This window comes from Microtus oregoni, unplaced genomic scaffold, assembly GCF_018167655.1.
Source record: "Microtus oregoni isolate MIOR12 unplaced genomic scaffold, Mior012 000007F_ref0000211, whole genome shotgun sequence".
NCBI classification, from domain to species: Eukaryota; Metazoa; Chordata; class Mammalia; order Rodentia; family Cricetidae; genus Microtus; species Microtus oregoni.
The window spans coordinates 13481775-13497711 of NW_024543066.1; the positions used below are offsets into that span (position 1 = coordinate 13481775).

The window sequence follows — 15937 nt, forward strand, 5'->3', positions numbered from 1 at the left end:
AACTTTATCATGGTGGATACTCTTTTTGATGTTGTCTTGAGTTCAGTCCGCAAGTATCTTATTGAGACATTTTGTATGTGTTTTCACAAAAGACACTGCTCTATAATTTTCTTTTATTGTTGGTTCTTTGTGTGATTTTGGGTATCAAGGTGTAGTGGCTTTATGACAAGAAATAAGAACTGTCCCTTCCATTTCTATTTTGCAGAAGAATTTGCAAAATTACTATTTACTGGTAGTTCTTTGAAGGTCTGGTAGAAGTCTGCACTGAACCCATCTGGTCCTGGACTCTTTTTGTTGTTTGGGAGATTCTTAATTACTGCTTCTGTTTTACTAGAGGTTTGGGGTCTGTTTCAATTGTTTTTGTTTCATATTGATTTAACCTTGGTAGGGTTGTATTAAATCAAGAAATTCATTAATTTCCTTTAGGAGTTCCAGTTTGATGGAATACAGAATTTTAAAAAATTAAGATTATAATATAATTACATCATTCCCCTTTTCCTCCCTCCAAACCCAGTGATATACTTCTCCCCACTCTCTTGCAAATTAATGGCCTTGTTGTCCATTATGTCACCTGCTGGTTTTTGTGTGTTTTGTATTTTTTAGATGGCCTATGGCTCATTGGGGGAGCATTGTCAGCCCAGACACGAAAATCTCATTGCAACTATACATATATTTTTACACTGACTTGCATAATCGTAAGCATTTTTGGTAGATAATTTATTGTGTAATTGCTTAGGACTTTTTCAGAATCCCTACTGCTCTTTTACTCCTTTCCTCCCTATCCACTAATCAGAGCCCTCCCCCATTTCCTTCCATCATATCAGAGGTATGCTGCAGAATACAGATTTTAAAGTACACACCTCAGGGTACATTGGAATATATTTCTTTTCTTCTCAAAATTTATTAATTTGAATTTCCTCTCTCAGCCTTTTAATTTGGCCAAAGGTCTGTCAATCTGTTTGGTTTCCTCAGAGGACCAACCTTTCATTTCCTTGGTTCTTTGTATTTTTGTTGTTTGTTTGCTTCTATGTCCTTGACTTCAGCCCGGAGTTTGATAATAGGAAATGACTCTTATAAGGCTGAATGAAAAGCTGACCATGTCAGCATTATCTTCCAGAATACTGCATGCCCTGCCCCCTCCACACAACATTTCTGGAACCTCTCGGTAGCTTAGACACATCTCTGACTGCCAGACCAGCATCCCTGAGTGTGTTTGCTGTGCCTCTGTGATTAGATTCAAACCAAGAGACACATGGTGTCTAGCAAATTCCACCAGGCTAGATATGTCAGACACAATGAACGGGAGGAGATGACCAGGAGCCATGGCTGTAGAACGGGGGTGGGGGTGGTCCCAGAGTGTGAAGGAGCAGGCCACGTGTGCATGCTGGCAGTAATAATTTCATTTTTCATAACAACTGAATATTATTTCATCATGTAAATGCACTACATTTTCATTATCCATCAATCAGACGCTGGGCATCTAGGTGTCTCCATTTCCTGGGTACTTATGAGGAGAACAGGGGTGAACACGAATGAGCAACTATTTCTAGAGTAAGACATGGGGCGCTCTGCACGTAGGCATAACTGGATTATTCCATAGATCTATTTCTAACCTTTGAGAAACTACCACCCCATTTTCCACAGTGGCTACACATCTTTACATTCCCTCAAAAATGAGTATTACCCTTTTCCCTTTTTGCTTTTCTTTTTTCATCGTAGCCATTGTGATGATGCTAAGATGAAATTGCAAAGTAGTTTTAATTTGCATTTCTAAGGATATTGAACATTTAAAAACTGCTTTCCCAGACATTTGTATTCCAACTTCTGAGAACTCTTTCCTTCCATGTCTCAATTTTTAAAAGCGTTATTTTTTCTTTTTCATATATAAATTCTTAATTTACATAATTTTCCATTTCTTTCTTCCATGTCACTCCCACTCCAAAATCCATGACTCCTTTAGTTATTGTAACATATATGTATTATGTATGTCTATATATAAATTTACAAATGTATTTATGTATGTATATATAAATTTACAAATGATATATATATATATATATATATTCACAAACGCAGCTTTCTGAGTCCCTTCAGTGTTGCTTATATGCATATATGATTAGGGCTGACCCTATGATTAGGGCTGACCCCTTGGTATTGGATAACACAGCAGGGGGCTTGTCCCTGAAGAAGACTGATTCTCTCTCAGAAGAGAATTGCCTGAAGCTCATCACCCAAGACAGTAAAAGCCATATATAAGAAACTCACAGCCAATAGCATCGTAAGTGTAGAAAAATTTCAGAAATGGGACCTACAGTCCTTGAATTGGGTCTGACTTGAAAACCTCCTCCTACTTTAGGACTAGCTTTCATGGTACCACGAGTTACCATAACAGTTCTCTCCATGAAGGAGAGAACCCAGCTACGATGCCTATGAACTACTGACCAGCATAGCATGAGAGGTCTGAGGGCGCAATAGTGGTATCTATACCTTGGGAGTAACCAAGAGCTCTCTAATTGGACTTAAGAACAATCCAACAAGAGGGAAATCATGTCTGGTACTGGAAACCTAGCCAACTACTTAGAGCTAGTAAGATCATGGACCTTGGAGGGGAACCTATAACTGCCACCTTAATAAACCAGCGTAATCTTTAAATTTATTCCAAATAAGTATCCCTCACCAAGGACACCACTTTGGAACAGATGGAGATCACGACAGAAAGCCAAACCAATGGAAATGCAGTTATAGACCCCAGTGCCAATGGACACACAGCTATAACACAACTCCTGCACCCAAGACTCAGTGATCATTGTAGAAGAGGAGATAGACTGTAAGACCCAAAGGAACAGGGAGTTTGCTCTGAAATTATGTCTCCTAGAGGTGTCACAAGCTACACGCATAGTCTCACCAACGCGACTGCCTCAAAGAGAGCTCAACAAAGAGGACACCAATAGACAGGAAAATGTTGACAAGGGTGAGGTGGAGAGGGGGAGGCTGCAAAGGAGTAATGCTACACAAAGAGCTACAGGCAATTAAGAAATGCTGAGAGTGGGAGAAATAGTCTTCCTTGGGGAGGAACCCGCACAACTGGTTATCTAATACCAAGTGGTCACCGCCTGAAAACAAAACAACCTTATTCAGACTGAATAGGTTGTCTCAATAGGAATACATACACAGACACACAGACACACTTAGAAACACACAGACACAGGTGCAGACAAAGACAGACAGACAGACAGACAGACAGACAAAACAACAATGAAAGAAAACAAAGTTATAAATTTGAAAGAGAGCAGGTGCATGCATGGGAGGTTTTGATGGGAGGAAAAGGGAATGATGTAACTGTATTATAATCTCAAAGAAAAATTAAGAAACATTTAAAAAGTATGCTCCATAAAATTGGAAAGCCGAAAAGTAATGAATCTATATCTAAATGCACATAACTAGCAAGCTTAAAGCAAGGTGACCTCATCATATCTTGTAACAACTAACAAGACAGAAGCAGTAATTTAGAGATTTCTCAACTAAAAAAAGCACAGGGTCAGAGAGTTCAGCACAGAATTCTAGCAGACCTTAAACGAGGAATCAACCTCAGCAGTGCTCAAGTTATTCCATAAAATAGAAATGTAAATAACACTCCGAGTCTCTTTTTTGGAATCCCGCCCTGGCCAGCCTAACTGAGGAGTTAGTGACAGCTGTCTTCTGCAGAAGGGAAACTTAGATTTCTTTAAGGGTGTGACTCCTAGAAAGTTGACCACACTCCAGTGGATGACCAAAAACCCATAAGCCAGAATATATATGGTCAATATAAATTGGACTTGGTGGAGAGAGACAGAGACAGAGACAGAGAGAGAGAGAGAGGGAGGGAGGGAGGGAGGGAGGGAGAGAGAGAGGGAGAGAGGGAGAGAGAGAGAGGGAAGGAGAGAGAGAGAGAGGGAGAGAGAGAGCGAGCTAGCACATGAAGTTGTGTGGGGGCAACTTGGGGTAGATCATTGAGGAGTTATGAGGATGAATGGGGGGTGGATATGATCAAAATCTTTTGTACGCATGAATGTAACTAACAAATGATTAGTAAAAATATTATATTTGAAAAAGAAGGGAAAACCACAGAAAAGAAGACATCTAGAAAATGTGGTGATTAACCAAACGTTGGCTTTGGCTTCCCTTTGGGAAGATAGTTTTCAATAGCTTCAAAGTCGAGCCCTTCATTACTCTAACTTTGAAGGACTTGAAAGACAAAAGAGCAGGAGAGAGGGGATGTGAGTGATTTCAGCAGGAATAAGACGAAGCTACACTCAGTTGTTTCTCATTTTGCCATAACTGGTTGAAGGGAGGAGCTATAGAAATTCTTCCAAAGTGCACATGCATATTCGAGCACTTCTGTTAAATCTTTTAAGTGCCAGGATCACCATGAACTTGTGCACAATCTTTGCAAAACAATAATTAGTACCAAAGGTAACATATGAGGTAATTTTCCCTACTGGCAGGGGTATAAATCTTGGTAAAAATCCCTTGCCAAGTATTGCAACCGTGGGGGACCAGGGGAGCAACTCTGAGGTTGCAGTCAATGCTTGGTTCCTGCTATAAAATCAGGCACCCCACTCCTTCTGAACTAAAGCCTTCCCTGACCTCAGCAGGGAGACGCTCTGTTGTTGCTGTGAAGGTGCCAGAGGACTTCTGCATAGCTACACGCTCTCTACACCATGTCTGAAAACTGTTACCTCTGCCAGCCCTGCCCAAAGAGTATGGCAGCCTCAGTACCACATCTCTGCTGGAAAAAACGGTTCCCACCTCTATAGCCAGGACCTATCTCTGCCCCTGCTAGGTAGAATCTGAGAAATTCCTTTATTTTTCAAGTTTGTTTGTGTAGCATAATCTCACTATGCTGCCCAGACTGGCCTCAATCTCAAGGCCTTTAAGTATTTGAGGCCTCATCCCTTGAGTGCCAAAGGCTGCAGGGATGTGGTCTCAACATCTTTAAGTCTGCGGCGCTATGGATGGACCGGGAGAACATGATGCTCGGTTAAATGAGTCAGATGTACAAAGAAAAGAGGCAAACGATCTTATTCACAATATGGACTCTGAAAAGGAGTCAAATATATAGAGAATAAAGCAATGACTACCAAGGTGTGGAGGAGGCAATGTGTCAAAAGACATGAAGGAGTAGATGGTGGCATGAACAAGTTAAAGAGCTGGGGTGTAACGGGGGCACGGTGGTTGATAACAGCTGTAGAATCACACTAAGGATTTCTGTAGCAGGAGAAAACTGCAGCTGTCCTTGCCAAAGGGAAAATGAGCGGCTGTGTGTGCTAATGGCTGGGCTCACTTATTATACCATAGTAACCACTTAACTGCATAAGCATCTTATAAGATGTTGCTTACCCTAAACATAAAGTGAAATTTGCTTTTTAAAATGGGGAGGATGCTCTCTGGGCCCTTCTCCAAGTAAAGACTAGTTCCCTGGGGAGGTAGTCTTACTCTGTAATTCTGGGAGAAAATTAACATGGGCCGACAGCAAAGTAGAAAGGGCCTGTTGCAGCCTAGTCATTGTAGGGTTTATAGTCCAGCCACGAAGTGACTCCTCATCAGGATTCTGACGGCAGCTATGCGTGGGTATCTAACCCAGCTGAGGTGCCTGGGAGGGGCCAGCCCATGACCTCTCAACTGGAGAACATTATCCTGTGCTGTTTTATGGTTAGATGGGGAGTGTGTGTAGACTGGACAGGACAGGGAATGGCATTCAAGGAAGGCCTCCAAGAACACCTGAACTCCGAATAGTAAAGAGATGAGCCAGAATGGGGTGGATGTCGCAGAGTTACGAGGGATGGGTTGAAAGTCATGTGGCTACGGAACGTGGCTTCAAGAAGGAAAGGTGTGAGCGCGCATGTGTGTTTGTTGTTATGCAAAGTTCAGAAGGATGAGGACTGAGGAAACACCCCTGGGCTTGGAAGGGAGGTGACAAGCTAACCTAGGTACTTGTGGGAGCTAGACGCCTTTCGCGAGCCAGATGCCTTTGACTGCACTGGGCTTTTTAAGGCTAAGACCATAGAGCTTTGAAGACTGTGAGGTTCGCTGGTTTGTGAGTCACCAGCCTGGACCCCTTTTATAGGAAAGATCAAAATGAAGAATGGACAAGCAAGTGTACCAGGCTGAGGGGAGCTGAGCCAAGGCCCCTTGTCTATTGTCACGGAAGGCGCTAAGGCAGGCAGGTGGCTCAGCATAGCCTAAGGAGGATAACTCTGAGCCAGAGTCCCTCTGCAGGAAGAGGCCATCAGACAGCTAGCACCCAGCCGAGGGGCTCGAGTCAAGTGTAAAAATAACTCCATCTTCACCTTCTTGAGCGTTAATTGCTTTTATTCCTGTCCCTGTGAATGACCTGTCCTGGTAAGAAAGTGAAACAGCCAGAGCTCTCTCCTGTGACGCAGGTGCGCCTCACCAGGCCCATGGGGACATACGTGCCATCCAGGGCTGTTCTGGGATCCTATGACAGGTGGAGTTTGTTTGCAGATAGAACAGAGGAAAGTCTTGGAGATGACCCTAAACACCTTAGGAAGTGAGAGGACGGGAGCGGCTTGCAGTGTTAAATGCGTGGTAGGCACGCGAGTTTCCCAAGGCAGTCTGCTCAGCTGAGCCCAGCCCACATACTCTTCCGCTGTGTCTGGTCTCTTGAAGAAAACTTGCACAAGCCTTTTCTTTCCTTTTTCCAGATCTAGAACAAAATCTTTCACTCAGCAACTACAGAGTTACACACTGGCTTGCAGATTGAGGGAACATACTGTCGTTGAACCATGCCGTGTCCTGCCAATGGGGATGTTCACACCCATCTTCCTGATCCATTTTTCTAATGCCCAAAATGATCATCAAACAGATACTAGCAATACTGTTCTATCTACGTCCATGCAAACCTCTCTCTCTCTCTCTCTCTTTTTTCTTTTTCGAGACAGCGTTTCTCTGTAGCTTTAGAGCCTGTCCTGGAACTAGCTCTGTAGACCAGGCTGGTCTCGAACTCACAGAGATCCACCTGCCTCTGCCTCCCAAGTGCTGGGATTAAAGGCGTGCACCACCACTGCCCGGCGCAAACTTCTCTTTAGCTAAGGCTGAGTACATGTGTCATCTGCCCAGGACCAGTGTCTCTCCTGTGAAGTGTTAGGAAGATCCTGCGTTAGCATTCGGCTCTCCAGTCTTGAGTTTCCTGGAGGAACTTACAGTGTGCAAAGTCGGTCTAGGTACAAGGCCTGGGGGTAGCATCAGTGGGCAGGGTCTGCCTGGGGGTTGAGGAGGTTCAAACCTCAGGAACTGTGACTTGGAGCTTCACTTATCCCCAGCTGTGGCTGAAGTCAGAAGCCCTCAGGGAAGGTAGCGGGTGAGGATAAAGGGTTTCAGACAATGTGTGATATTACAATGAGTTTCTAAGAACATACTGAATTTCCTAGAAAAGACTTGTTCAAAAACAGTCAGCAGTTGTTCCTCGTGGTTGAGTTTTCACTGGAACAACCGTCTCCCAATTCTCAGGCCTCCTGCCTGAGGCCAAGAGACCTTCCATCTGTGTCTCTGCTGAGACCCTTGCACTTGGACTGAGCCACATGCATCTCAGGGCTCCAGCTTGTGGGTGGTTTGTTGTCTGACTCCTCAGCCTCCATAACCGCATGAGCCAACTTCCTTAACATGTCCTTTAGTACATGATTGTCACCATCTCCTCAGAGAAACTTGACTCACATACAAACCTCTCTTGAGCTTCCTCCCTGAAAACATTCACCTGCCCAGTCAGGGGGCTGGAAATCAGCAAGACGATAGACAGAAAGGACAAGTACCAGGAGCTAGCAAACAGCAGGGTGCCACAGCACCACGGGCCATGCCCAGAATCACAGCTGCAGAACTCTGCTTTCTCTCCGTGGTAACACTATGTTTAGAGACAGGGGTTCAAAATAACTTCCCCTCTTTATAGTCGATGAAGTAATGAGCTACTGTGCTCATGAGAGGATGAACCCAAACCAATTCAGGCAGCTGAATGAGGTTCAACAAATGCCTGGCAATGCATTCTAGAGCTGATGCTAGGGACCGTCACACAGGAGACAGTTGCCATTAGTAACATTTACTTTGGGACTGATTACATCTATTTAGCTTAATCAGGATTTTAGTTTTGCTACCATTATTTCCTTTTCAGAATCTATAAATAGTACCAAAAGTTTCCCACACACCATACAAGTTTTGTTTAAGCCCCAGATATAGCTGCATCAGATCAAGGGCTTGGGTCTGGCATAATCCAACCTGCTCCCATAAGCTCCTATCCGTTCTGGGATGAGGATGCTACCACTGCCTGGAACTGTTCTCCTCCTCAGTCTCTCACACCACCTAGAGTACAGCAGTGAAAAAAACGCACCCTGGGTGTTCTAGACCTCCAGCTTCTGGAAGACATGAGTTGCTGTGTCTCATAAAGGTGACAAGGCTGGTCACTGGCAGAGGTGAAGAATGGGAGATGTGCCCAGAGGGGTCCATGTCAGAAGCCTACGATGTCCCTAAGTTGCCTTAGCTAGCTGAGAGCTGGGCTGAGGGCTGACTATGACCACAATCTTTTGGAGCCTTGTGAAAAGGGACTGTGTTGGATGGAGATCTTCAGGTGGGTGACCATGCTACAGGGACGGGATAGAGTCCTTCAAAAGCAATCCTATGGCTCATTCAATTCATCCTTGACCTCTTGGTTGAGGGAGGAGGGACACTCTTAGGCTGCTCATTTTACTTCTATCAACACAAGCACAAGTTAAAATACCAAAATAATGACACTATTCTACTCTTTCCTGGAATAGGGACCTGGAAAGAAGGCCTTTTTGAATGTTGGGCCTAATTCTTGTACCAATCCCTGGGTCTCCATCATTCCTGTGATGGTGAGAAACACAGGCTTCTCCTTTCTACGAGCAAATGCGCGTTACCCAGCTGTCATGCAATAACTGAGAAGATGCCCTTGGTCTCAGTGTGGAGATGGCCAATGAAAGGTGTACAGCAGTAGTCCTCAACCTTCCTAACGCTGTGACCCTTAAATACAGTTCCTCATTCTGTGGTGACCCCCAACCATAAAATTATTCTCATTGCTACTTCATAACTGTAATTTTGCTACTATTATGAATCATAAGGTAAATATCTGTTTTCTGATGGTCTTGGGTGACCCCTGTAAAAGGGTCTTCCCATCCCCCAAAGGGGTATGACCCATAGACTGAGGACCACTGTTAGGGGGAAAAGATAAAGTGGCGGTGCTGGGACTTGGGGTCATGGATAGTGCTGGGGCAGCAGTAAAGAAGCTGGGAAGGCCATGAGGAAAAGTCTTGGGCAAGCGTTTTGTGGACAGAGGCGAGCCTGGGACAGCTAACGTGTGAGGATTACGGAGAGAGTAGCGAGGCATTCAGTTCTACGGAGCAGAAGGAGCTATGGGGGGAAGGGTCAGTCTTCTCAGAGTAGGGCTGTTCAGGAGCAAAGGTCAGGCTGGCTCTGACCACATCTGCAACCTTTGTCTCATTGTGATCGTTTGGCAAGCCCAGGTGAGAGCCAGCCACAGTGCAGCTTGTGGTATACGCCATCTTTCATTTACGGCCCAACAAGGGCTCAGTATGATTGTATGTATCCACGTAGATGGGACAGTGAGGCCAGACATGAGTTCCTTGGTGAGCTGGCAGGATTCTAGCCAGATGCTTGCCCTCAAACCTGCAGTTGCTGTACCATGTATCAGGTCCCAGATGAAATGGCTGCCCAGGAGACCCTGTGTTTCTCATAATGATTAAGTCATGTCTATGCAGTGAGGAGACAGCATCCGGTCTGGGAGGAACCTCTGAAACTGGTCAGAGAATCCTCATACACTGGGGCAGTTTAGAAGAAGCCTCCAGGAAGCGGCAGGCATTACACGCTTGGGGAGGGGAGGAATCTCCCTCTACCTCAGGAAGGGGCTCCCCCAGGCCAGGGCTCCGCATTCTGGGGAACCAAACAACAAGTGTGTTAGTGAGCTTACCTCCACATACAAGAGTGGGAAAATCCCGACCTTGTCTCCCAGCATGCCTTCAGCCCAGTTATCATCCACTCTCCGGATCACAGTTAAAACTTCATCCTGTGGTGCACAGAGCCCGCCATGTGTGCACAGTGGAAAGGAAACGAGAGGACGGTTAGAACGGAACAACTGAGGCAAAGAGACAGTCTAAGGAGAACATGTCACAGGTTCAGGCTTTCACATGTAAGACAAAAACCTTCCTTCCACTTCAGTCACAAGTTTACTTCTTCGCCCCTCCCCCCACTCTGACCCTCCATTGGGTCATTACTGCAAATATTCCCCAAATGAAAAACCTAACAATTTACCACATAGTGTTTTCAAATGAATGCTCTTAATATTAACTGAACGAAATAAAAATGCTTCAACGAAGGATAAATTCAGCCATTCAATATAGAATTCCAGTATAAAGTGTTTTAAGTTTTTGGCTCCATTAGAAAGAAAGGAAAGAAAAGAAAGGAAGGAAGGAAGGAAGGAAGGAAGAAAGAAAAAGAAAATAAAAAGGAATAACTCAGTTCAACTATACTTAGAATTGTAAGTATATGATGCTCTGTATTCTTTTGCATCCCTTGGCATATCAGACACAAGTGTGTGTGTACAGTGAAAACATGGAAACAGAGAGAGGGAGATGACGACTGAGGGAGGTGGGCATCTCAGGAGGGAGGTGGGCATCTCAGGAGGGAGGTGGGCATCTCAGGAGGGAGGTGGGCATCTCAGGAGGGAGGTGGGCATCTCAGGAGGGAGGTGGGCATCTCAGGAGGGAGGTGGGCGGGAGGTGGGCGTCTCAGGAGGGAGGTGGGCGTCTCAGGAGGGAGGTGGGCGTCTCAGGAGGGAGGTGGGCGTCTCAGGAGGGAGGTGGGCGTCTCAGGAGGGAGGTGGGCGTCTCAGAGAGGAAGGTGGGACACAGGCTGTTGGTAAGAAAGCAGATGTTCAAAACACATTCACAGGCACCTGGAGCCCTAGGCAGGCGGGACAGAGGGCATGGGGAGATGCACACGTGGGAAAGTGATGAGTTTAGGGTGAGAGATGATTGTGCATCAGCTTCTAGCACATGGGCTGCCCCAGGATGTAGAGGAGGACTGATGTTACACACGAGAGCATGGCTATCTGCACCTGCCCACGACCCACACTCTCTTGGGTCCATCTTTCTTTTAGTAGCCAAGGAATATCTTGGAACCCCACTACAAGCATATCTTGCCCAACTTTTCCCATCAAAACGTCAACAGCCTTTCTCTTTGGGTATTTGCTCCAAGACCAGATGGCCCAACAGGAACTGTAATGTGCTAGCAGCTGGGGGCCAATGGAGCTGGATGGAATGACACTCACTATTCTGCCTGCCTTCTTGGGAAGCCGACCTACTGCCAGTGAAGCAGCGTGACAAGATTTGTAGCATCCCTCCAGGTCAGAGGAAGGGCATGTCAGGTCGGCATCAGGAGATACTGGAGAAGATGCTGCCCTAGGGGCTGTCGTGCTTGAGGGAGTGCACACTTTCAGGTGGCCATCAAAGGTAAGGGAGTCACAACTCCAGAGGACTCTGATGAGCAAGTGAGGCTTGGGCCCTGCATCGAGGACTTGTTCATTCCCTTAGTACACCCTCCTCATGTGACCACAAGGAGATTAAGCTCGCCATAGTCACCGCTCATCCTGTCTGTCCTAAGGGTCAGTCTTCCAACGGGGATGGGGAAACAAGCGGGGCTAGAAAAAACTGGCTGGATAAATGCAGAGGAGTGAAAGTCGACACTTGCTATCCCTGCGACTGCTGGAGGAAAACATAGAAACACACGTTCAGAAGCAGGCATAAGCAAGGACTTGATGAAAAGGCTATAGGAACAGGAAATGAGAATTGATAGAGCGAATTATACGAAATAAAAATTCTGTAGTGATGATACAACCTACTGAATGGGAGAAAACTTTGGCCAACTATACATCCAACAGGGAACTAGTATCTAGATTCTATAAGAATTCAAAAAATTACAACCCCAAACACCAACTCATGTGATCAATTATAAATATATGTATGAATGGAACAGTCAGATTACAAAAAAAGGGCCAATAAATAAAGAAACAATAACAAAATGTTATCGTTGGCCATCATGGAGAATGTAATGCAAACTGCTCTGGGAGTCTGCCTCACCCCAGTCAGATAGATATCATTAAGAAATCAAATGGTAGCAAATGCTGGGTAGGATGTGGGGAAAGAGTCAGTCAGTGCTGGTAGGAATATAAACCCTATTATAGCCACTATGGAAATTAACGTGAAGGTCCCTCCAAAAACAAAAACAGAACTACCATGCCAGGCAGCCACCTACCCCTGGGCACGTGCCCAGAGGACTTTAAGTCCACGAGTCAGAGGGACTTGCACATCCGCATTGACTGCCGCTTGATCATAACAACCTAGGCATTCACCCGCAGATGAAAGGATAAACACAGACACGTGGTCTTCTACATGCAGAATCCAGTCTTAAACTGACACACAGGCAGACAACCTGAGAGAAGAGGACCGCAAGAGACAAGAGTAAAGTCTTGCGGAACGGGGTGAGGGGACAAGAGGGTGGCCAAATACACACTGTGGAAACAGAGGAGCAATTGGAGGAAGGGGGGCGTGGAGAGTCAGAGGGGCGAGGTTGGGGAAGCAGTGCTGAGTGACAAGGAGGAGCCCTGACACATGGGCGAAAGGCTGCCTCAGTGAAACCTACTTCTCTGAACATGAAACAAAAATAAGCAACGAAGGGCTAGGAGACCTAAGTGTGCTGGAGCGTGTTTGCAACCCTAGGAATGAAAACGTGGAGGCAGGAGAATCAGGAGTTCAAGGCTATCTTGGGCTATCAGTATATAAAGGGTAGTTTGTGTTACAAATGAGATATTCTCTTAAGAAACAAACAAAAATAAGTAAAAAATATGTTAATTTCAATATAAAGAGAAAAATCAAAATATCTACACTGTCATCTAATGCATTCTTAAATTCAGAGCCAAAGAAATAAAGAACAGTAAGAGGTATAAGCACCAGAAAGAAAAATACATCATTAGCTAAAAAGCAACAGCATCTGAAATTAGAATAAGAATTTGAGAAAACCCTAAAATTTTAAAACAGACTCAAAAAATACTGAATTTCCATATACTGGCAATAATCAGAAAATGGGATTAATTTGGCAAACCATTAAAAACTTTACATATTTGACAAAATTAATTTTATAGTATTTAAAGACATGTTAGGAAAAACCAAATATCTACAAAGAAAATATGAACAAATATTTAACTATGAGCTGGGGAAAGTATCGTTAAATATGCTAATGAAAATTTGCCAGAAGAACAAATCTCTAATGTTAAAGAAAGGACACAAACCAAAAAAATAAAAAATAAAAAAAAATAACTGGAGAAGCATTTGTGGAGTAAGAGGAAAAGCTTTACACCTCTGCTTTATAAGTTAAAATGACGGAGGGAACAAAATAAAAAGATTTTAAAGCAAAAATAGAGCTGGGTCAGGAACCAGGGAATTAACAAGAGAAGAAAAGCAATTTGCCATCCCACCCATTTGGAAATGTTAGACCTGATCAGAAATCACAGGTAGAGTTTAAAATTTCTTTCAAAAATTATTATTTTATTTTGTGACTTGTCTACAAAAATATCTGTGTATGTACTTGCCTGGTATTCACAGAGGCCAAAGAAGGGTGACACGTCCCCCAGAACTGGAGTTATAGATGGTTGTGAGCTACCATATGGGCGCGGGAATTGAATTTGGGACCTCTAGAAGGTAGCCAGTGCTCTTAATTGCTAAGTCATTGTTCCAGAAATACAATACAATTTTACCATTTTCTTCCTATCTATCTATCTATCTATCTATCTATCTATCTATCTATCATGAGTGTGCGCGCGCATATGTGCACGTGCATGCGTGCATATATGCATGCATACGGAGGTCGGAAGACAACTTGCTGGACTTGGCTCTCTCTTTCCACCACAAGGAATCAAATTCAGGTTGTCGGGCTCATGGATGGATGGTTACTTTGCTCTGCTAACCATGTGCATAGCACCTTCCAGGGCTGTGAAGGGTATCCAGCAGGGACAAAGCTGCCAGGCAAGGAACAGCTTGATTTTTCCATGTTCTGTAGCTTCAGCAATGGAGTCTTACAGTCACATTCTGGGGTAACCAAGAGCATTAGCAGTAGCCTATAAGATTTGGGGGTTTATGGGACCTCGGAAACCAAAAACTCCTGAGAGGTAATCAGCTTATGGCACCATGATTTCTATTTGTTAGCCTGCAGTGTCTGGTAGGGGTGTTGTTACCACATTATAGCATAACTTCTTTTATATATGTGTATGGATATATTTTAGGAGGCTTCTACAGTAGATTTCCATATGATGTTTTTAAAGGGTTTTGCTGTTAGCTATTCTCTTATTCTCTCCTTTACCCTACCCTCCCATTCCCACCCCATTTAACTCTTCCTGTTCTATTACTCCCTCTTTACTCTTGATGCCATTGTATTTATCTACTTTCCCTTTGCATGGCTCCTTACTGGCTTCCTAAACTCAATAGGAATTCCAAAGGACACACACATTTATGAAGATGAAAAGCCATATGACATTTGTCTTACTGGGTCTAGGATGCCTCCCTCATCATGATTATTTCCATCTCTATTCATTAATCTATGAATTTTAAATTCATTTTTCTTAAATGGATAATGAAATTATTTATCTGTTATCAGTCAATGGGCATCTAGGCTGTTTCTATTTCCTAGCTACTATAAATAGAACAGTGACAAACATGGATGAACAGGTTATCTCTGTAGTAGGATATAAAGTTCTTTGGGCATATGCCCAAGACAGGGATAGATACAGTAGACCTATTTCTAGCTTTATCTACTTCCTTCTTGACATCTTAGTCCAACTAATGGGAAAGAAGGGGCTGGGAAGTGCACAAACATCACAGTCAGAGTGTCAGGCTCATGAAGGCTCAGCCCCAGCCAGAGAGCTCTAGAATGCATCTCACAGCCTGCCTCTTCTCTTGGCCCCACATCACTTAGGCTATTTACAGTCGCTCTTCTTATGTAGCCCAATATGGCTATCTATTGTGAGAAAATGTCAAGGCATATTAAAAGACAACTAAAATCAAAACAAAAATCAAACAAAAAAGGAAGCACCAGACCAGGATCCAGAGATGGCAACTGATGGGAACCGAACAGACTGGGAATTTACAGCAATTGTTATTAAGATGCTGGGAGTCGCATGGACAAAGCAGACAGCATGCGAGAACAGATGGGCAGTATAAACACAGAAAGAGCCGTCAAAGTAGCCCAAGAAGAAATGCTAACTGTGGAAACTAAAGGGGGAGGAATGAAGACTACCTCTGGTAGGCTCCTAAAGGGATGTGGATGAGAATCTCTGAGCTTGATTAAATTGCCAATAAAAACTCCCAAAGCATGAATACAAAGAGTGAACCGAAGAAAAAGAAAAGAACATCCATGAACTTTGGAATGACTAATATACCAACAATGAGATGACCAGAAGAAAGATATCTGAGGCATTAATAAGTGAGAGTTTCTCAGCTTAATGTCAGACACAAAACAAAGCAAGATACGTGCCACAAAACTACATCAGTTCATAATTTCACACTATTGAGAATAAAAGATAAAAGAATTCAGAAAGCTTAGGGTATTTATTTAGAACAAAAACTAAAAAGTAAAAGGAATAATAGTTGACTTTGCAAAAGCATGCAAGAAATAAAAGCAGAATATGTGTGTATGTGTATGTGTGTGTGTGTGTGTGTGTGTGTGTGTGTGAGAGAGAGAGAGAGAGAGAGAGAGAGAGAGAGAGAGAGAATGTAAGAGAGGTTAATTACAGATGGATATCCCTGATGAACAGAAATAAAAAAATTCAATAAAAATTTGCAAAAAAAAAAACAACCCTGAATTCAAG

The 15937-nt window shown here is 43.9% G+C and overlaps 1 protein-coding gene across 1 annotated transcript in view; it reads right to left on the minus strand.

The window, feature by feature from the left end:
• Sh3rf3 (SH3 domain containing ring finger 3) overlaps nucleotides 1–15937 on the minus strand; it is a 260865-nt gene that overhangs the window by 77624 nt on the left and 167304 nt on the right. The window contains exon 3 of the mRNA XM_041656365.1: nucleotides 9992–10087. Within this exon, the coding sequence (XP_041512299.1) occupies nucleotides 9992–10087 (96 nt within the window). The remainder of the gene's footprint in view (nucleotides 1–9991; nucleotides 10088–15937) is intronic.